The sequence below is a fragment of the Dromiciops gliroides genome, chromosome 3 (assembly GCF_019393635.1).
Source record: "Dromiciops gliroides isolate mDroGli1 chromosome 3, mDroGli1.pri, whole genome shotgun sequence".
In the NCBI taxonomy this organism is placed as follows: domain Eukaryota; kingdom Metazoa; phylum Chordata; class Mammalia; order Microbiotheria; family Microbiotheriidae; genus Dromiciops; species Dromiciops gliroides.
In genome coordinates, this window is record NC_057863.1 from 468,168,438 (window position 1) to 468,191,671 (window position 23,234).

A 23,234-nucleotide genomic window follows, 5' to 3' on the forward strand; every position below is an offset into this window, starting at 1 on the left:
AGCTGGTTCTTGAGAAGCAGGGGCTTAAGCTAAAAGCAAAGTTCAAGGCATGAGTATTCCATGATCATGCAGATAGCAGAGTCAGTGACCACCACAGTGCTAAAAATATATTAAGGCAAGATTACATATGCTCGATACACTTTTTGTTTTGTTTTGTTTTTTCGTGAGGCAATTGGGGTTAAGTGACTTGCCCAAGGTCACACAGCTAGTGAGTGTTAAGTGTCTGAGGCTGGATTTGAACTCAGGTACTCCTGACTCCAGGGCTGGTGCTCTATCCACTGCGCCATCTAGCTGCCCCCAACTCGATATACTTTTTTTGTTTGTTTTGTTTTTGTTTTTGTTTTTGCGGGGCATTGGGGGTTAAGTGACTTGCCCAGGGTCACACAGCTAGTAAGTGTCAAGTGTCTGAGGCCGGATTTGAACTCAGGTACTCCTGAATCCAGGGCCGGTGCTTTATCCACTGTGCCACCTAGCTGCCCCCTTGATACACTTTTAAGTTTAATCTGCATTAGTACTATTTTCTCCATCACTTTCTCATGTCTACTCAAACAACAAATCAAACCTTGATTTGTAACATTTGCTGATTTCCAAGGTGTCAATAAAGTTCCAGGCCTGGAGTCAGAAAGACTTGAGTTCATATCTGGCTGCAGACACTTACTAGCTGTGTGACCCTGGACAAGTTACTTATTCATGTTTGCCTCAGTTTTGTCATCTGTAAAATGAGCTGGAGAAGGAAATGGCAAACCACTCTAAGTATCTTTGCCAAAAAAACCCAAAACAAACAAAAAACCTCCAAATGGCATCACAAAGAGTCAGACAAGACTTAAAGGACTGAACAATAAACAACAAAGGTGTAAATGCTCACACTGAAAATTTAACAGTTGTTTCTCTTGAGGTTGTCTGTCCTGGCTCTGGCATACCTCTCATAGAGAACCATGGTACAGTAGAGGGAGAATCAATTTGATGGTGTAATAACAAGATGCATTGTGGGATAGTGTAAAGAAAGCTAGTCTTATCTGGAAACGTTTTAAATCTTGTTTCTGACACATACTTGCTTTGTGATCCTGGGCAAATCACTTAACCTTTTGGTGTTACCAGACAATTCTTTGAGGCTGTAAGATATTCATGAATTGCTCATCTGTACCAATGGAGAAAGTTTCTATACTTCAGCTCTTTGGTGATTTTTTTGAAAGCCACAATGAGAACTGGAAAGACCTATGAATTACCTTGTCTTGTCCTTAATAAAACATTTCTGTTTCAATTAGATTAAAAAGAATGTTCCTAAAAGGAAAATGAAGTTCACATCGATGGAGAACCCTGAGGATGACAGCCAGTATTTAAATATCTCCTGTTCATTTCAAGTAACTACACAACTTGAATATGAACTGCAGCAAGGACAAGCACTTATCACATTTGAAGATGAACAAGGTATCATTAATATTTTTAAAGACAGTGTGAAAATCAGTCAGAAAACATTTATTAAGCACAATGTACCAGCTGGGAATACAAAGAAGGGCAAAAAGAGTCCTAGCATTCAAGGTGGATAAATTCTAATGGGGGAGTCAACATGCAAAAAACTACATACAGGGGCAGCTAAATGGCTTAGTGGATAAAGCACGGGCCCTGGATTCAGAAGGACCTGAGTTCAAATCCAGCCTCAGATACTTGACACCTACTAGCTGGGCACTTAACTCTCATTGCCCCACAAAAACAAAAACAAAAACCTACGTACATATAAGATGCTTGCAGAGTAGATGGGCAATCACCTCTGTGGGAAGGCACTGAAGGAGAGAATAAGGAGAACCACTGGGAAAGCCCTCCCTCAGAAGGTGGGATTTGAAAAATAAAGGCATTCCAGTGGAACTATCATGTGTAATCAAGACACATACTATTGTTCTGTCAACCCAGCTCTGGAGGCTTCTTAGAAGAAGGTACCCGTAGTGGTGGCCAAGGCAGAGGCAGCCAAAACAAGTGGCCGCTGTTGGGAGAAGAGAGTGGAAAGCAGAAAAAAACCATTCAAGTCAAGCAGATTGTGTAGAGGGTAGAGCACTGGCTTGGAGTCATGAAGACCTGAGTTCAAATTCTAACTCAGATACTTACTAGCTGAGTGACTCCTAACAGGTCACTCAGCCACATCTCAGTCACGCTCAAATTCTTCATCTGTAAAATGGGGATAATCATAGCTTCTATCTCATAGGGTTGTTATGAGGATCAGATGAGAGAATATATGCAAAGCAATTTGAAAACCTTAAAGCCATACATAAACATTAGTAATAATAATAACAAAAAAAGTTTTTGGCCATTAGAGAAGTTCTGAGCTGGAAAGTCTAGGACTTGGCTGGGAGCAGGGTCAGGTGCTTGTTCACCAGCTAGCAGTGGCTTCTCATCTACACTAACCCCACCCTGAAGTCCCACCCCTCTGAGACTACTTGAAGTTCAAACACAACCAAACAGGAGTTGGTTCTGGACAGTCAGTAGTGACATAAAATGAAGAAAAATGATGCCTGCCAAGTTGCAATGAAATACCAGATGTTTTAGGAGAACATGTTATTACAAGAGTCTGACTTCATTATATTTTCCCTTTTGTTGTTCTTCCCTAGAGAAAAACAAAATAGAAATCCAAATTATATTGACCAGGACATTGAGATGTAGCCGTTTCCTTTTATCTTGATCCTGAAGCTGTAGTAGGAATATCTAGTTGTTTCATTGCTGTGAATTCTCCCTCTGTGAGTTATGTTGCAAAGAGTTAATTTGTGGGGCAGCTAGGTGGCGCAGTGGATAAAGCTCCGGCCCTGGATTCAGGAGTACCTGAGTTCAAATCCGGCCTCAGACACTTGATACTTACTAGCTGTGTGACCCTGGGCAAGTCACTTAACCCCCATTGCCCCGCAAAAAAAAAAAAAAAAAGAGTTAATTTGCTTCCTTGAATTCTGAATATAAATTTGGCCCCTAGACTTAAAATATGGGATGACTCATGCATGAACTAGTAGTATGTACAATTGGGCATACTTTCAGATTCAAGCTATAATTTTTTAGGGTTTTTTTGCAGGCAATGGGGGTTAAGTGACTTTCCTAGGGTCACACAGCCAGCAAGTGTCAAGTGTCTGAGGCCGGATTTGAACTCAGGTCCTCCTGAATCCAGGGCCAGTGCTTTAACCACTGCGCCATCTAGCTGCCCCCTAGTTATAGTTTTTTGATACTAATTCATCAATTAAAATTGATTAATTTTGGTAAATTTATTGAATTAATCACCATTAATTTTTGATAATTCCATTAATAGCCTATTTGTTCATTTAAAAGCTACCAAGTTGCTAGCTTTATTGTTTAGATAATTTCTTTTTCTCAGGCAGCAGGTTGGAGCAGTGGATAGAACACTGGACCTAGGAGCTTAGCTCCGCTCCCTATGTGACCTTGGGCAAGTCACTTAACTTCTGTCTTAGTTTCCTCATCTATAAAATGGGAATAATAATAGCATTTACCTCACAGAGGTTTTGTAAGAATCAAATGAGATAATAATTGTAAAGCACTTAGCACTGTGCACTTAATAAATGCTTGTTTCCTTTCCTCTCTTCCCCCTCTCAAACTGATTTGAAGAGAAAATTCAGAGTTGGTAGGTTGGAATGAGGAGGGAAAGGTAGCAATTCAGTATGTCTCTAATTTAGCTATGTTTACAAATACACTTACATTAAACTAAGTAGAGTTGTATCTACTGCCTAAGTAGCCTTTGTGAAGCACAGTGGGGATGGGGGAGATGTCCAGAATTTTTCTATGTAAACACCATTGATTTTGTAGTAGAGAGGTATTCATAAAAATTTTATAGGAAGAAGAGTTCCATCTACAGGAAATCTTGCTTTCAAGCTCAAGGTCAGACACTATTATCTTTTATTTATGTTCTCTCTCTCTCTCTCTCTCTTTTTTTTTTTGCAGGGCAATGAGGGTTAAGTGACTTGCCCAGGGTCACACAGCTAGTAAATGTCAAGTGTCTGAGTCCGGATTTGAACTCAGGTCCTCCTGAATCCAGGGCCAGTGCTTTATCCACTGCGCCACCTAGCTGCCCCCATTTATGTTTTCTCTTAATGGTGTTTGCAAGCCTATTATAGGCATTTTATTTTATTATATAGATATAGATACAGATATAGTTTTTTTGGGTGGGGCAATGAGAGTTAAGTGACTAGCCCAGGGTCACACAGCTAGTAAGTGTCAAGTGTCTGAGGCCAGATTTGAACTCAGGTACTCCTGAATCCAGGGCCAGTGCTTTATCCACTGTGCCACCTAGCTGCCCTTAGAGGCATTTTAAAACAAAGAACTTAATTACATCCTCCAACCCAGAGAATGTCAATATCCCTAGGACCTCTAATTTTGTCACAGATAGTCTCAGATAGGGAAATCAACTTGCTCATGAAGACTAATTGAAGACCAATTCCCTGATGCTATGTGGCTTGGACACATACATATTCAGGATCCTAGGAGGCCTTGGCTTCAGTTGCCTATTATCTTTGGGGGAAACCTATGATGTGCTGGTTCTTTTAAGAAACACAAGGATGATATACACAGTGACTTTGGGAGCATAGTTTATATCAGGAAGGGTAGTCTTCTCAATTTAGGTGCTAGTGTCAATCCTGGGGATGACCCTGACAAAAACTACTGATAATCTAGAAATGTGTGTGTGTGTGTGTGTGTGTGTGTGTGTGTGTGTGTGTGTGTGTGTGTGTTTGGGGGAAGATTTTTGCAAAAGTTATAGTAAAAAAAAACAAAACCCAACACTTGTTGAATGTTTGGAATACAACTTTATGAGGCTTTTGAGCAGATATACGTCAAAGAAACTTATTAACCCTTAACATGCAAGCAAAAAAGGATTACAATCCTTTACAAACTTACAAATTTACAAACTGTCCTAAATACAAAAGTTTCTTCTCTTTAGTAAAGAAGTCTCTCAAAATAAAGTTGTGCTTTCAGGAACTGTATGAAATGATGTATTATCATGTAGCACTATGTTAATCATAATCACAATAGCAATGGCATGAATAATGTCAGCTTAATCCATCATTTAATATTCCACTTTTTTTTTTTAGGTAGAAATACATATATTACTAGTAGCAACTCAAATTATGAAGTGGTCAAAATAAGGCACTGGCTAATGAAAAAAGGCTCCCTGACCATGATCACACAGCTAATATGTGTCAGAGATAGGATTTAACCCCCTTGTTTTTATTATTCCAAGTAGAGGAATCTAACTATTATACCGCCCCATCTACTCTCTAAAAGTTAGGAACCATAAGTAGAATAGCTCATGTCAAGTTGGTGCTTTAGAGATGGAGATTGTCTGTTAAGTCCACCTGGGAATGGCTCTGAGGAAGAGAATAGATTTGGGGAACTGGTCAACTTTTCAGCTCCTCCTGTAGTGGAAGTGCAGAAAACTTTGACCCAGAAGCCAGGAGATAGGAATTTTTATCTTGGCTCTGTCATTCACTCTTGGTGTGACCTTGGGTGAGTCCTCAGTTTTGTCTTCTGCAAAATGAAAGGGTTTGAGTACATGATTTGCACACAATCTATCCCAAATATTCTATAGTGAGTGATCAGTGTAGCATTAACATATCCAAGCATTGTGGTGTCCTAGAAGACCAGATATGCCCTTATTCAAAGTAAAAAGGCATATCTCAAAGCTGAATACAACTGAGACAATGGATTTTCTTTCATTTGGAGTTACCTGTCTTTGTGTTCTTCTATTTGGGTGGATAATTAAGAGTTGAATGCTTGTTATTTTATTATTTTTAATAGAGCATATCTTTATCAAATATCAGTTTATTTTTTGCATTGGTGGAGGTAATTCATGACTTTACTGGAGGAACTAGACTGATCATGTGTGAGAAAATAATTATTAGTGGTGGATTTCTAGAAGAAACCCAGACTTGTTAGTGTAAGCTGCTCTCTCCCCCTCCCCAGCCTGGGATGAGCCTTCAGTTTAACAAAAGGAATGCAGATTGACCTTTCTGATTAGCTAGGGGAAGAAACACACCTTGACACCCCCCACCCCCAAGTCATGTCAATCAATGAAGCTGAAAGATGCTAACCAATTATTAGCTTAGATCAATGTGTAGTGGGTTAATCTTTCCTTCAGGCCTTCCAAGACTTTTTAGCTTCTGTCTGATAAGACTTGGAAACCCTCCCTGTTAAGGACAGGATGACAACTCTTTAGTCATAACCAACACACCCTGGCAGACTGTCCCCAGTCTAAGTAAGTCTTTTCAACCTTTCTAGGTTTATTCTAAGTAACTCTAATTTAGGCCTTCCCAAGATCCTTTTTCCTTTAGCATGCAAATGAAATTTGAACCAGAACCAAAAATAACAAAAGAAGCAAGGTAATTATTCTCCAAGCCTACTTCTTGTTTTTATTGTACATATCTGTCAGCATCAAAGCCTGATGGTTTTGGTGTTGTGTTTTAGATAGCAAAAATTCTCAGTTGTCCCACACCAAAATATATAGGGAATCAACACAAATATATATGATTGAGCCATTCCTCAATAGGAATGAAGTCAAAGAATAGGAATAGTTCTTAAAAAGTTGGGAGAGGGATCATAGGGTAATAGATTTAGATTTGGAAGGAACCTTAGAGGTCCTGAATCCCCCCCCCCTTTTTTTTTGCACGGGGCAATGAGGGTCAAGTGACTTGCCCAGGGTCACACAGCTAGTAAGTGTCAAGTGTCTGAGGCTGGATTTGAACTCAGGTCCTCTTGAATCCAGGGCTGGTGCTTTATCCATTGCACCACCTAGCTGCCCCCAGGTCCTAAATTCCAATCTCATCAATTTATAAATGAGAAAACTGAGGCCCATTAGAGTTGTGATATGCCTGGGGTCATAAACTGGTAATCATATATAAGATGGGATTTGTACCTGGGCCTTGTCTTCCTGATTTTAATTCCAATATTCTATCTGCTACACCATGGTTGGGGAGGGGTGAGGAGGAAAGGGGGGAAGAGGCATATTAAAAATTAATATGATGTTAAAAAAAGCATCAATAAAACATAAAAGAATTCTGAATATAAGCTTGCTCGTGTTGCATCCTTACTACTTCTGGATTTTGATACTTCAGATCAAAACTTATGATATATATACCTTGTGTTTCATAAGAAATATTTGTATAGTTTTTGAATTATGCTTAAAATTATAAATATAATAATTTAAAAGTATCATAGAAGTGTCATTAATCACAAAAGTTTCCTCAGATCTCTCAACTAGAAAGAATTTCTACTTTGCCCAGTTAGTGGAAATAATGTTGCATTATTGGAAACAGTAAAGAGTGTATGACAGCTTAGTAATGAACAGAGGGGTTGTTTGAAGTTCTTCCAAACTTCTTAGTAAAAAATGAATAAGTAATTTTGAACTTGATGAGAATTTTCTATATGTAATCATTGTAAAAATATTTTAAAGGGAAATACATCCTATTCTAAGTGTTAAAAATTTTAAACTTAGGAAATTATGGTTTCTTTTTTTTTCCTTTTTCTTTTTGCAGGGCAATTGGTGGGGGTGGGGGAGGATTATGGTTTCATTGGGGAGAAAGCAAACTATCAGCAATCATATGAAAGAATGTTCCCAATCATTAATAAGAGAAATGGAAATCAAAACCTTGAAGGTTCACTTCACACACAGCAAAGTAGCAAAAATGATGAACAATGGGAATAGTGACTTTTGGAGGAAGTATGGAAAGACAGATGGGCACACTAATATATTGTTAGTGGAATTGTGAATTAGTATATCCATTCTGGAAAGCATTTGAAGTTAGGCAAATAAAGTGACTAAAATGTCCGTATCTACTGGCCCAGAGAATTCACTGCTAGACATGTATCCCAAGTAGGTAATTGAAAAAAAGAAAGGCTCTAAATACATAAAAATATTTACAACCCTTATAGCAAAGAACTGCAAACAAGAAGGAAATTTAGGTGATGTAAAAGCAAAAATGTTCAAAAAATCCACTTTAGAACAACAAAAAAATACAAGATCTAAGGATGTTACATTTGGAATTGGAGGATTTTCAGAAGCCATCTTGTCTAACCTCATTTTACAGATAATGAAAGTGAGGTAAATTGACTTGTGTCAGGTTACACAGGTAAGTAAATGGCAGATTATATGTGACTGTGGGTCCTCTGGCTCTGAATTTAAATCTTTCAGATATTTTTTTATATCAAAACCATATCAAAATATTGAAATATAGGAGTTTAATGTTTTTCAAATTTCTTTTCAGTTGCACAGAATGTGATAAAAAGAGGAAAACATTCTGTACAGCTTGAGAATAAGAAGGTGAATGTGCTGGCTAAACCTGTTCCACTAAAAACAGGTGTAAGTCTTCAGGTAAATGAATAATTAATGTTTTTTAAGAAATCTGTAAATTCCGGGAATATTTCTTTTTTTTTTTTTAAGTGAGGCAATTGGGGTTAAGTGACTTGCCCAGGGTCACATAGCTAGTAAGTGTTAAGTGTCTGAGGCCAGATTTGAACTCAGGTACTCCTGACTTCAGGGCTGGTGCTCTATCCACTGCGCCACCTAGCTGCCCCTCAGGAATATTTCTTATCTTCCATGTTTATAGATTAAAATGCAAAGATGTGAAGTTGAATAGATGAGGAAGCTAAATTCTTAAATTCCATTAATTTCTAAGATTCTCCAAAATATGACCATTGTTTACTTTATCAAGAAGCTTCAGTAGTTCCCAAGTGTCTGTAGAATTAAATACAAATTCCTCTATTTGACATTTAAAGTATTTCACAATCTGGATCTAGTCTATATTTTCAGGCTGATAATACATTACTCACTAATTAATCAATAAATAAGCAAACAAACAAACAAATCCTTTCCTCTAATTAGTACTTTTGAACATCAGTATTTTTCTCCAGTCAGAACACCTCCTAGTAGCACTTGCAAGGCTCATCCATCTTCATTCAGCTGTTCTTGGCTGCTCAACTGGAAGCAGATTCTCTTTTCTTCTTCCTCTTCTCTGCTTCAAGTTGTTCTGCTTGTGTGTCCTCTCTCTCTCCTCTCTTGGCTTTTTCTGTCTTCTCTGTTTTTCTGGTCTCTGATTTGGCTTCTGACTGACTCCTTCATCAAAGTAGTGATTCTTTGTGGTAAGTAACTACTTTAGGTTGAAAAATCAAAATGAACATTTCTCCTATACACTGTACAACAGTTAAGGCAACGTACAATTGTCTTATAACTACAGAAAAATTCTAGTTATCATTTTGTTAGCTATCAATCCCAAAGTCCATACAATAATCACACATGGATATATATGTGTGTATACATATACATACATATATAAATATAAATAGTGTGTGTATATGTATATACATACACACAGATTAACTTCTGGGAAAGAAGACACTTTTTTCCATTTTTGCCATCAGTAAGTCCTTTTTGAGAGAGGTTGCTTTCTCCTAGGTCCTTTCAGAACTGTTTTTGTTTCTGTCTAAATATGAGGCACTGCTTTTGTCAGTGTTTTTAGTTTCTTTTCTTTTTTTTTTTTTTGGTAAGGCAATTGGGGTTAAGTGACTTGCCCGGGGTCACACAGCTAATAAGTGTTAAGTGTCTGAGGCCGGATTTGAACTCAGGTCCTCCTGAATCCAGGGCCAGTGCTCTATCCACTGTGCCACCTAGCTGCCCCAGTGTTTTTAGATAAATGTTCTTTTTTCCCCTGCCCTTTTCAATAAATAAAAATGGCAAAAGAAGAAAGGGGCATCACCTTAGATATACATTGTAAATTCAAGCCAAATTGGTCCATTTTCTCTTGCTCACACATGGAATTTCACTTCCCTCTCTTTTTCTTTATACAAACTCTCTTGAATAACTGGAATACTACCTCCCCTCTACCTCTCAGAACCCCTCTTTTCTTTAAAGGCTAAACTAGGGTTCTACCTCCTCCCAGAGGCCTTTCTTGATTCCCCTAGCTGTCATTTTCCTCTTCCTTACCCTGTTGCATACCTTCCCCCCCCCCCCCCCCGCCAGCCCCCCCAACACCTGAAATTGTTTTGTATTTATTTTGAATATATCCTCTAATATAATATAAATTGCTCCTTGTGGGAAAGGGCTTGTTGCCTTTTTATTTTGGTGTCACCAGTTTTTAACACATAGCAGACACCTGATAAATGCTAATTGGTTGATTGAATAAAAGAATTTCTGTCTCCAGGTTCACACAAAGATTTCTAAGAAAAAGATTGATGTTGCTAAAATACCTGATGAATTACCTGAAGAACAGATGAGAGACAAATTAGCACTGAGCTTCAGTAAATCCCGGCATGGGGGTGGAGAAGTAGAACATGTGGAATATGATAAAAATTCCCAAACAGCTGTCATTACATTCCTTGAGAATGGAGGTATGTATGGTTACAGTCATTTGGGAAGTTCATAATGATTGTTTCTCTTTCAGGATGCCTCAGTCTCTGAAAAAAATTTCCTCTTATCTCTTTAGTTTAGGATTTATTAAACTAAACATTGGAGTCAGCTTAGTATCATGCCGAGAGGACTGGCCTTGAAATCAGAAAGATTTAGCCTCTAACATTGACTAGCTTTGTGGGTATGTGATCATGGGAGCTGCTTAACAGTTCAGTGCCCCCAGATAGTTTTCAAAGGGAATCGTTTATGGGGGCTTTCCAATTTGTACTTGTGTGTGGAGTTTACTAACAAGCTTGAAATTATAAGTAGACCAAATAAAAAATGTCTTTTGAAATTGCTTTCTTTAGCATAATAATAGAGATTTAAAATGATCACTCCAGGAGAAGCAGGATGGTATAATGGAAATTGTAATTGGATTTTGAGGATCCAGATTGAAATCCTGGGCATGCCACTTGCTTGCTATGTGACCTTTCAAAAATTCTTTTGCTCCTTATCTTTAGAATGAAAGGATTGGACTAGATGACTTTTAAGAGTCTCTTCTAGCCCCAGACATATGATCAAAGGTAATATGAGACAGCGACTAAATATTTTTTAAGGGTGTTGTATATCCAATATATGAATTTATTCAGTACACAACCTGGACCATTTTTACTTTAACAGTCTAGTTTGGACAATAGAAATTCTTTATTTAAATTTTATCCACATGTGTAGTTAGATTGGTTTTTTTTGGTGTGTTAACTATAGATCTCATATAGGATGCCCATCAGTGTTCTTAGGGTTTGATATAATTAGTTCAATGGCATCCACAAACAGGAGAATCCATAGGATTTTTACTATCTCTAGATAATTCCTTTTTGATTTAGAGTCTGAGTTCAACTTCTTCCATCACAGTGGCATATATATTTGTTGAGCATATCTTCCTGTTTTATGCCTCACTTAATGACCAGGAGAGCTCTGAACAAAATTATCTCTCTTGTTATATCTTTAAAGAAATCTCATGTGATTTCACCATATGCATGGTAGACATATTGGGGAAGGGTCTTCCAGGTAGCATTTTGCTTTACCAAATTAAATTATTTTTTAGTCAGCAGATAGTAAACACAGTTGGATATTTTATTCTCTATACCTTTTCATTGATGTTACTTGGTGTTACAGATCTACTTTGGAATTTCTCTTGTGTAAGTTGGCTTATTCCTTTCTCATCCCTTATTTCAAAGATATACTCAATGTTTTTATTATAATTATTATTTGTTATTATTAATTTTAATAATATAACATAATCATAAGATTAATCTTATAAAGATTTCATGTAGATGAAAAATCAGGAATATGAGTCAGTAGTTATTGATATTTTTGACTTATATTTTTGTTTTTTCTATAAGAATTTAGTATATTTTGAATCAATGATAGGCTCATTTAGATAATGTAGTTTTAGAGGTGGAAGGGAACTTAGAGATCATCAAGTATAACTCCCTCATTTTACAGATAAGGAAATTGAGTAAGGCCCAGAGAGGTTAAATAATTTACTCAGGATTATAGCTAGTAAGTCTGGAATAGGTCTTCCTGATTCCAAGTTCAGAACTCTACCCACTACATTATACTGACTCACGGTCTCCTCCAAACCGAGTTGCTTTAGCATGGACTTCCTCTTGGTCTAGTTGCTTTTGTCATTTTTATTTTCTTTTGTGCCATCTCTACTTAGAGCATTTCAGTGGCTAGCAGTCTAATTGTCATAGTATCACTGGCATTGATGGAGAAAAGAGTTTGTTACAGAAATCATAACAGATTTTTTCCATTTTATATCAGCTTGTTATCTTTGCAGTTTCATTATTAAATGCTCAGGCCTTGGAACAAGGGTAATGATCTGTCTTAACTGGGTCTCTTGCCAAGCTGCCTGTGAACATTTCCCCTCTGATTCTTCTTGCTGATCCACCACCTTCTTCAATGAGGCATTTCAAATGAGTTTATATTCTAAATTAGTGTTGCCAGCTAAGGCTCTTTGGGTCACCTCACTCTTGTGATTGATTTAACATCAATGGAAACTTCCTTACCAGATGGTGATGGTTTGTTGATTGCTCTTATTGTATTACATATTCTGTTTTTTGGCTTCAAAAATTTGCTTAAGTGGCATACCATATTTGATTCTAATTTTTCTTCTCCTTTTTTATTGATTTGATCCTTGCTCTAACTAGCCAATGGTCTGACTGTATACAAAGAATGATTTGGAAATTACTTCCACAGATATAGTCAGTTATTTCCTGCTTGTGAAAGGAATACATTTCATTTTTTGTGATGTTGCTTAGTGTTCCTCATTACTGTCTTTTTTTTTTTTTGGTGAGGCAATTGGGGTTAAGTGACTTGCCTACAGTCACACAGCTAGTAATTGTTAAGTGTCTGAGGCCGAATTTGAACTCAGGTCCTCCTGACTCCAGGGCCGGTGCTCTATCCACTGCGCCACCTAGCTGCCCCCCTCATTACTGTCTTAAAGAAAGTATTTAGGATATACATGAGATTTCTGTACAATCTATAAGACTTGGGTTTTTCCAATTTCTTCCATCAGGACCACATTTTAAAATGTATTTTTGTCTAACATTTGTCTTTTGTCAAATTTTGAATATCAAACTATATTCTGTTTTAATTTGAGGTCCTTGTTGAATTCTTTGTTGAATTTCTCCCCTGAGTCATCCTCTGAAGGGAGTGTTGGCCCATAGATTACACTTATCTTTGTGGTGGTCCTTTTCCCAAATGCTGATTATTAACACTGAAATGTGATATGACTAAGTGTCTCATAAAATCATATGAATTTGTCATTAATGGACACAAGATAAAGCCACCCACACTTACTTCTTTTTGCCTTTCCAAGAAAAACCTGTGAGCCATCCTTTCATTTAAAGCAAGAATGTCAAGAATATGATTCAAGTCTTCCAGTGGTATTTCAACTTGTTTCATAGTTACTTGAGAAGGATCTCACATTTCGTTAATTTAACATTCATAGACAGCTTCAAAGCTTCTGTAGAGCATACTCTCCTCTATTTTTTGGCCATTCTGAGATTGTCCCTGTAGAAGCAAAAGGCAGGAGAGGGAGAAGACATATAGGATAGAAGATCATTTATTATTTTGCTTTGTTTCTCCTATGTTGCCATGGCCAGGGAATTCTTCAAGAACACAGGGTCACCTCTTAGTCCCATTTAAATAGGATATTTTTGAAGATCTTACAAATAGCAGGTTCTTGATTAATGCTTGTTGAATTGAGTCGATTTACCTACTCTTTAAAATGACCACGATATTATCTTTTCTTCCTTCTTATTTGCCTCCCGTGAAAGAGGTACTTTATTTTTGAAATTTATTTCATTTCCTATTATTATGAACTTGAGAAACCAACAAATGTGAAATTTCTTAAAGCACAGAAAAAAGAGAATTACATGTGATACTATGAATATCTATTCTGTCTCATTTTTATTTTATTTTATTTTATTTTTTTGATGAGGCAGTTGGGGTTAAGTGACTTGCCCAGGGTCACACAGCTAGTAAGTGTCAAGTGTCTGAAGCCAGATTTGAACTCAGGTTCTCCTGAATCCAAGGCCAGTGCTCTATCCACTGTACCACCTAACTGCCCCTCTGTCTCATTTTTAAAGTACATATTAAACTTAACATGGTAGGAAGCATGCTACTTCTTGAGAGAAAGCTGATGGACTCATGGTGTAGACTGAGACATATAGTTTTTGGACATGGCCAGTGAAGGAATTTGTTTTGCTTTGCTATGTATGTTTGTTACAAAGGTTTTGTTTTCTTTCTTTTTTCTCTAATGGAAATTATAGAAGGAAGAGAAAATTGCTTCGTACTCACTGAAAAAAATTAATTTTAAAAATTGAATGTGATAGTTCTAATACTGTTCTGCTTGTGTTAGCTTCTGAGTTTCTCTTCATTGTCCTCTCTGTTTTCTTAGTGTTTTATTGATGCTCTTTTCTTTCTATTTTTCCCAGGGTTTTTATCACTTAATTATGCACTGTCTTTCCCCCTGCTTCTTTCCCTTACTGAAATAAATAAAGGCCCTCCCTTGTAACAAATAAATAGAGTCAAACAAAACAAATTCATGCATTGGTCATGCCTGGAAATGTATCACTCTTTCTGAACCTTACTGCCAAGACATTGCTAGGTACCTCAAAATGATAATGATAAATTTCTAAAATTTCAACTAGCAGTAATATTCTGAATAATTTATTTGGAATAAGTTTAATATTTTTGTGTAAATGAAAGTTTCTCATATTATAAAGAAAACCTTTTAAAATTATTTTCTAGTTGCTGATAATATTCTCAAACGCAAGGAATATCCTCTTTATACAAATACCAACTGCTATCAAGTTGTTGTTTCCCCACATATGGAAAAACATATAGAAAAACTACAGGTAAGGAAATCTTAAAACAAACAAACATACAATACCACATTTTGAATAATCAGGTAGTAGAAGTATACATTTTAACCATGATAAATAACTCTATCTGGTTGGGGTTTTGACATTTCTTTAAGACCTTTTTTTTTTTTTGGGGGGGGCAATGAGGGTTAAGTGACTTGCCCAGGGTCATACAGCTAGTAAGTATCAAGTGTTCTTTAAGACTTTTAATTCTTTAGAATGAATTTAAGTTTTTCATCCTTTATTACATTGATCCCTTTATAAAATTTAAAAGAAAATTAATTAATTAAAACTTATTTTTCTCTCCTGAATTATTCAGGAAATGATACCAGTCTTCACTTCACTAAAAGTATGGACATGGGTTATATTTCTTAGCTTCACTTAAGGTGTTGTGAACTTGAGTAAATCACCTAACCTCAATATTAGTTTCTTCCCCTTTAAAATGGGGGAATTATACAGTGTTGTGAGGCCCATATGTGATTATGGACGTGAAATACCTCATAACCATAAAGTGTTACATTAAGTTGTGATTGTTATAATGATGATAATGATACTTTTATTCACATATTATACTCTAGATAGGGCTTAGATATCATCTATCTACTAGCTGTTGATCAGGATTTACCTTAAAGCATTACTTTTTTTTTTTTTTTGCTGGCCACTGAGGGTTAAGTGACTTGCCCAGGGTCACACAGCTAGTAATTGTTAAGTGTCTGAGGCCGAATTTGAACTCAGGTCCTCCTGACTCCAGGGCCGGTGCTCTATCCATTGCGCCACCTAGCTGCCCCTCCCAGCATTACTTTTACTAGAGTGATAGTAAACTTCTTTGAAGTTCAGAAATAAAATCTTATATATGTCATCATTTATATAAATGAAGTATGACATATCAAGGGGGACAGTGACTGAGCCCATGGTTTCATCAATATGGAAAACTCTTGGTTGAGGGAACTTCCTCTACCAATGTAGGTTGGCCTCTTCTCTGCAACACAGAATCTTACAGAATTTCATAGATCATTGAGAAGCTGTGACTTGCCAAAGGTCACATAGCTAGGCTGTGTTGGAGACAGAATTTGAACCCAGGTCTTCTTTGCTGCTAGACCATCTCTCTTTCCACTCTGATGTGATGTTTCTTTATGCTGATATTTGCGGAAAAGTAACTGTACTAGGTATTAGTCCAAATGTACTTTTCAGTGTATAGTGGTTACTCATTAAAGACCTATCGAAAAGTCATTTGATGCAAAACATAGTAGCAGATACTGGAAAAGGCAAAAATGGGCAAGAATTGCATAACCATTTTGTTCCCAGGTAATTATTTTATCTTATACTTAATAATGATATGATATGTTAATTACTACTACTAATATACTTAATGATTTTATACTTAATAAGACCATGTGATCTTATTAAATTATCATTAGGTTATAAAAATTAAAAGAAAAAGAATGTTCATATGTATCTCATTAGGAACTAGCCTTATTTATCGAGACCATGAAGTCAATGTCTTCTTAAAAGAATTTGATCATAGACATGAATAATCTGCTCTCCTAATAAAAGAGAAAGTAAGTCATCATTTTTATAGACTATATGATTCAGTCATGCCCTGGTGAACTGTGGTAGGAAAACTGGAAATCAAATGCAAGTTAATAGCAGAAATATATTTTCCTTGCAAACCTGTATGGACTATAAAAAAGTATAGTAGTACCTCACGGATGCTTTGCTTTTTTTTTTCCTAGGTATTTTCAGGAATTTCTAAGAGGACTGTCCTTCTGATGGGACTTAAAAATGTTCAAGAAGATGAAGAAAGTGTAGAAGATGAAATTCATATTCACTTTCAGAAAGGGACAAAAGGGGGAGGGGATGTAGAAGTTGTCAAATGTGCTCTCAAACAACCTCAAATGGCATATTTTGAGGCTGATCTAAATCAGGGGTGCTTAACCTGGGGGTGAGCTTGTTAACTTTTTTGGATAACTTTCGATATAATTGGTTTCTTTTGCAATACTATGAATTTTAAAACATTATCCTGAAAAGGAGGCCATAGACTTTACCAGACTGCCTAATGGGTCTTGTAATCCCCCTTCCCCCTTACAAAAAAGGGTTAAGAATCCCTGATTCTTGAGAGAGCCATATAAGAAATTACAGCTACTAGACACAAATTTAGATTGTGCTATAAATATTTACATTGCTTTGAAGTTCTTAAAAACGATTGAAAAAAACTTTTGCTTTTTAATTTCTACTTGCTCTTTTTTTTGGGGGGGGGGAGCAGGACAATGAGGGTTAAGTGACTTTCCCAGGGTCACACAGCTAGTAAGTGTCAAGTGTCTGAGGTCAGATTTGAACTCAGGTCCTCCTGAATCCAGGCTGGTGCTTTATCTACTGTGCCACCTAGCTGCACCAAAGTCATAAGATTTTTTTTTTTTTGGCGGAGCAGTGAGGATTAAGTGACTTGCCCAAGGTCACATAGCTAGTAAGTGTTAAGTATCTGAGACAGGATTTGAACTCAGGTCCTCCTGAATACAGGGCCGGTGTTTTATTTACTTTGCCACCTAGCTTCCCCCTCTACTTGCTCTTTTTTTGGGGGCAGGGCAATGAGGGTTAAATGATTTGCCCAGGGTCACACAGCTAGTAAGTGTAAAGTGTCTGAGGCTGGATTTCAATTCAGGTCCTGCTGAATCCAGGGCCAATGCCTTATCCACTGTGCCACCTTGCTGCCCCCTCTATCTACTTGCTCTTAAAAGAAAAACTGTATTACTTTGATTTTTTAAAAATTTTTAATTGGTTCTAAAGATATCGAATACTTCAGAACACTGATCAAGGCAATGACAAACCAGAATTCTAGAGGATTGAAGATAAAGCATGGATTCTACCACCTATCAGAGATGGGCTCAAAATCCAAAACGAGACATACATTTTTGGACATGATCAATTCGGGAATTTATTTTGCTCTATTGTAATGCTTTATTGCATATTTGCTGAGTTTTACATTTTTTGTCTTCCCTTGTCTCAAATGAGTAGGGGCAGTTTGGAGGGAGGGAAAATAAATATGTGTTAATTAAAAAATTAAGTTAGTTTTTAAAAGATGCTGAGCAAAAAGTCCTCATTAAAATAACACTCAAATTAAATGATTGAATATTGCTTGGCATGTGGGAATATTCCTGATAATAGATAATCCAGGATGTGGAGTGGTTTAGAAGGCAATGAGCTGGTGACTTTGTTACTCTACTATTCTAGAATGTTAATTCAAAACTTTATTTTTACTTATTTTGATTTTATTCTTCTAGATTCCTCTATATGTTAGCTCAAATCATCTTTAGGGAAGAGATGTGTCAGAGCACTTGGGGGTTTGGTCTTTTCTCCAAGCTAAAAATACTTGATATTAATATTAAATTAAAATGATTTCTAGCAGACTTGTAACTAAAATGTAAAATACAGTATTAATATTCTTCTTAAATAGTTAAATGACATTATCATTCAGATTTTGATACCTAATAGTAAACCAGCACAGACTTCTATTTAAAAGTCTTCCATAGCTAACTAAATAGAGGTAAGGGACCTTTTAAACCCTTAAAGAAAGTTTGTTTTTTGGTTTTTTTGCAGGGCAGTGAGGGTTAAGGGACTTGTCCAGGGTCACACAGCTAATAAGTGTCAAGTGTCTGAGGCCAGATTTGAACTCAGGTCCTCCTGAATCCAGGGCCGGTGCTTTATCCACTGCACCACCTAGCTGCCTCCAAAGAGTTTTTATTGCTTTGGAGCAGAATTGCATTATCCTTGCTAATTTTTCAATAGGCTCATGCAATCTGTTTGAGAAAAAGGCGGAGTTTGTCAGACATGGCTATTTGTGCACATCTGTATTGATAGCCATGTTTTGTATTGCATATGGTGAGCTTTTGAATGCTAACAATTAGCATTGGCCAACCTATTACCTGAGAATAGTGGCCTGGTTCATGAGCAGAAGTGTTTTTTTTTTTAATTGAATAGAATTTTATTTTCAAAAATATATGTAAAAACAGATTTTAACATCAATTTTTAAAAATTTTGTGTTCCAACTTCTCTTCCTCATCCATTCCCACCCCCCACCCACTAGAATTCAAGCATTTCAAAATAAGTTATATATGAGTAGTCATGGAAAACATTCCCACATTAGCTAGGTTGTGAGAGAAAACAGTCAAAAAACCCCAAAACTTCAGATTGAGGAATTGTCAAAGAAAAGGGGAAAAAATGGAATAAAAGTGTTTCCATCTGTTTTCAGATACTATCAGTTCTTTCTCTGTAGATGGGTTGCCATTTTCATAAGTCCTTCAGGGTTATATTGGATCATTGCCTTGCTGAAAATAACCACATGCTTCCCAGTAGATCATCTTACACTATTGCTGTTATTTTGTATACAGTACATTTCACTCTGCTGCAGTTCATGTAGGTCTTTCCAGGTTTTTCTGATAGTATCCTGTTCATCATAACCTGTATATAGTACCTTAAACTTGACAGAGAATTTTCTTCATAAAAGCCCAGCAAAGTAGGTACCATACGTTTTGCCATTATAATCAATCATCATAACTATTTCCCTCCATCCTATTCCCTTCCTATGATATTTACTCTATTTTCTATCTTCTTTTAACCTATTCCTCCTCAAAAGTGTTTTACTTCTAACTGTCCCCTCCCCTGCTTTGCACTCCCCTTTTTTCACCCTTCCTTCCTTATCCTCTTCCCCTCCTACTTTCCTGTAGGGTTAAATGGATTACTCCTCCCAATTGGGTGTGAATGTTATTCCCTCCGTGAGCCCACTCTGATGAGATTAAGATCTTTGATCTTATTCTGTGTTCTAAATTTTCTTCTTCCCTCCCTCCTCAACTCTCCCTATGAAATCAAGCAATTCAATATGTCGTACTTATGCAGTGATGCAGAACATCTTCATCACCATTGAAGAAAAAACAAAATTTACCAATTTACCTAAATGGGAATCCCTGGGAAGAGAGCCACAGGGTTGTGGAATTCCCAGTGTGACTGACACATCAAAATTTTTGCTCATGTGTTAGTCACACTGGGAATTCCACAACCCTGTGGCTCTCTTCCCAGGGATTCCCAAATAGGTAAAAGTGGTAAATTTTTTTCTTCAATGTTGGCTTGTTTTAGTGTCTATTAATCTATTATGTATGGGGGGGGGCAGCTAAGTGGCATAGTGCATAAAGTACCAGCCCTAGATTCAGGAGGACCTGAATTCAAATCTAGCCTCATCCACTTGATACTCACTAGCTGTGTGACCTTGGGCAAGTCTCTTAACCCTCATTGCCCTGCAAAAAACAAACAAACAATTATGTATTCAAAGATAGAAAGACCTAAGGAGTAGTTAATCTTAAAATCATGAAAATACCTGCCCTTCCCACTCCCTACTCCCCTCTAGAAAATGAGTTGGTAACCACAAAATTACCAAGATCTAAAAGTACTTGATTTTTTGCTCAAGAGATCCTTCTGGTCATTTTGAAGTGCTACATGGCTGATATGAAGATTAGCAGTTGCTCAGCAATGAGGCTAGAGAGGCCCCTGTCAGAAAAAAATACTAGGCTCCTTGTTTTAGGGGTGGAGGTAGTTAGATTTCTCTCAGGTAGTGAGCTTTGAGAACAATGCAGATAAGGAGTATGGCCAAGCTCCCCACTAAACCTCTTCCACAAAGATCTGGAAAACATGCCAGACTGCATTCTGATTGTGAAAGTTATATTAAAAAAAAGTCACAGTGAGTCATTTTTGAAGCTCAGAGCAGTTTAGGGACACAGATCTATGGACAGTGGGGACAGGGTCTAGCAAGAAGCACACAAACAAAGCATTCCAGTGCCCAGGGACTGAAAGAGGGCCGATCCTGATTACTAGAGAAGCAAGCACAAAGGCAGAAAGAGATTCCAAGGGATCTGTGAACTAGTTCATGGTACAGAAACATGTATCATCTAGCAGCTTGGTTGTCCATTACTTAGTTCCAGGTCACAGATTCATGGAAGAGAGGAATAGTCATGAGTGTTGGTCCTAGCTGTGTACTGAGCAAGGAACAAGTTTGGGAAGAAAAACATAGCTATGTGGCTCTGGATTTAATCTTTTTTTGGGGGGTGCAGGGCAATGAGGGTTAAGTGACTTGCCCAGGGTCACACAGCTAGTGTCAAATGTCTGCAGCCAGATTTGAACTCAGGTCCTCCTAAATCCAGGGCTTGTGAGCTATGTGGTCAAAGAAGGGAAGAATCTATTTACGTACAATGGGATACAGAAAAGCATCTTACCCAAAGGGCGAAAAAGAGGGAAAGGGCTTCAGGGAAAGGGAGGGGAGAGTAAAAGTGAGGGCTGATGGAAAGAGGTAGTGGTCAGAGGCAAAACAAACCCTTACAAGAGGAGGTAAAGAAAAAAAGAAGGAACAATATGAAAGAATAGGATGGAGAGGAAAACTAGTGATCATAACTGTAAATGTGAATGGAATGGAATGAATTTATTAAAAATGGAAGAGGATGGGGCAGCTAGGTGGCGCAGTGGATAGAGCACTGGCCCTGGATTCAGGAGTATCTGAGTTCAAATCTGGCCTCAGACACTTAACACTTACTAGCTGTGTGACCCTGGGCAAGTCACTTAACCCCAATTGCCTCACTAAAAAAAAAAAAAAAAGAAAGAAAAAGAAAAATGGAAGAGGATAGGCAAATGGATCAGAAACAAGAATCCAACAATATGTTATTTACAAAAGAAATTCACTTGAAACAGAAAGATACATAGTTAAAATAGGGGGCTAAAGAAGCATCTATTATGCTTCAACAAATAAAACAAAAACAAAAACAGTAAAATGGGTAGCAGTTGTGATCTTGAAAAAGGCAATAGCAAAACCAGACTAATTAGGTCTATTGATACAAATATGGAAATTTTATTTTGCTAAAAGGTAGCATAGACAATAATAGAATATTAATACTGAATAAATATGATATAATACACCAAATGGTATAGCATCTAAATTCTTAAAAGAAATGTTAAATGATTTATAATGAGACAGTAACATTGTTTATCTATAATAAAACTATAATAGTAAAAGAACTTAATTTGCCCTTTCAGACCTAGATAAGGCTAACCCAAAATAGAAAAAGTTATATGATAGACCAATGTAGAATACTGAATATAAATAGGAAAGCATATATGTATCCTCAACTTCACAAAAAACTGACTACGTATTAGGGTTTGAAAAACTCACAAATGCTGAAATGCAGAAATAGTAAATGTTTCCTTTACTGGCCACAGTGTAATAAAATTATATTCATTAAAGTGCCTTTGATAGGACAAGAAATAGAATACTTAAATAACTCTTAGAAAAAAATGAAGATGTCATAAATGAATTCCCAAAGGGAGGGGGGAAAAACTCAAGTAGAATGATTTACAAGTTAACTCTACCTAACATTTAAAGCACAATTAATTCCAACACTAAACTGTTTTTTTTTAAAATAGGTAAGGAAGAGGTCCTACAAAATTCCTTCTATGAAATAAATATGGTTTTGACACCCAAATCCTTATTTCTAAACAAAAAGCAAACTTTAGCTATAACTAATGAATATTGATAACATTTTGAATAAACTATCACCTAGGAGAATACAGCAATATATTACAAAGAGGCAAATGAGCATAGTAATCTGGTGATACTGAGGCAAAAGCTCACTATTTGACAAAAACTTTTGGGAATATTTAAAATAGTTGCAGAAACTATGTACAGACCAACAACTCATGCTGTGCACCAAGACAAATTCTAAATAGGCCCATGATTTAGTCATAAAAAGTGACATCATAAGCAAATTAGAGGAGCACGGAAGAAATTACCAGTCAAATCTATAGATAAGGGAAAAGTTCATGACCAAACAAGAGATAGAGAAGTGAAATTGACATTTTTGCTATAAAATTTAAAAGTTTTTGCACAGACAAAACCAATGTGTCTAAAATTAGATTAAAAGTATGAAATTTTGGGAAAAATATTTGCAGCAAGTTTCTCTGATAAAGGTCTCATTTCTAACTCAAATTTATAAGAGTAAGACCCATTCCACCAATGAAAAATGGTCAAAGGATATGAATAGACAGTCTTCCAAGGAAGAAATCCAAGGGATCAGTAGTGACATTTTTAAAAAGGCTCTAACTCACTAATAATTAGAGAAATGCAAAATAAAAGAATTCTGAGATACCACCTAACATCCATCAGGTGGACAAAGTTGACAAAAAGGAAAATGTCAAATACTGGAGGGGCCATGACAAAATAGATATTTTAATGCACTGTTATTGGAGCTGTGAACTTGTCTAGTCAATCTGGAAAACATTTTGGAAGTCTGCTCCTAAAGCTATTAAATTGTGCATACTCTTTGATCTGGCAATATCCCTACTATATCTCAAAGAGATCAAAAAAAGAGAAAAGCACCCACATGTACAAAAATATTTATAGCAGCTCTTCTTTT

The 23,234-nt window shown here is 36.7% G+C and overlaps 1 protein-coding gene across 2 annotated transcripts in view; it reads left to right on the forward strand.

Annotated features, from left to right (window-relative positions):
• NMI (N-myc and STAT interactor) overlaps positions 1-16,990 on the forward strand; it is a 33,161-nt gene extending 16,171 nt beyond the window's left edge. For both annotated transcript variants that reach the window (XM_043995588.1, XM_043995589.1), the window contains exons 4-8: positions 1,266-1,428; positions 8,241-8,347; positions 10,173-10,359; positions 14,678-14,784; positions 16,524-16,990. In XM_043995588.1, coding sequence (XP_043851523.1) covers positions 1,266-1,428; positions 8,241-8,347; positions 10,173-10,359; positions 14,678-14,784; positions 16,524-16,736 — 777 coding nt within the window. In that variant the 3' untranslated portion in view covers positions 16,737-16,990. The remainder of the gene's footprint in view (positions 1-1,265; positions 1,429-8,240; positions 8,348-10,172; positions 10,360-14,677; positions 14,785-16,523) is intronic.
• The last annotated feature ends 6,244 nt before the right edge of the window (positions 16,991-23,234 follow it).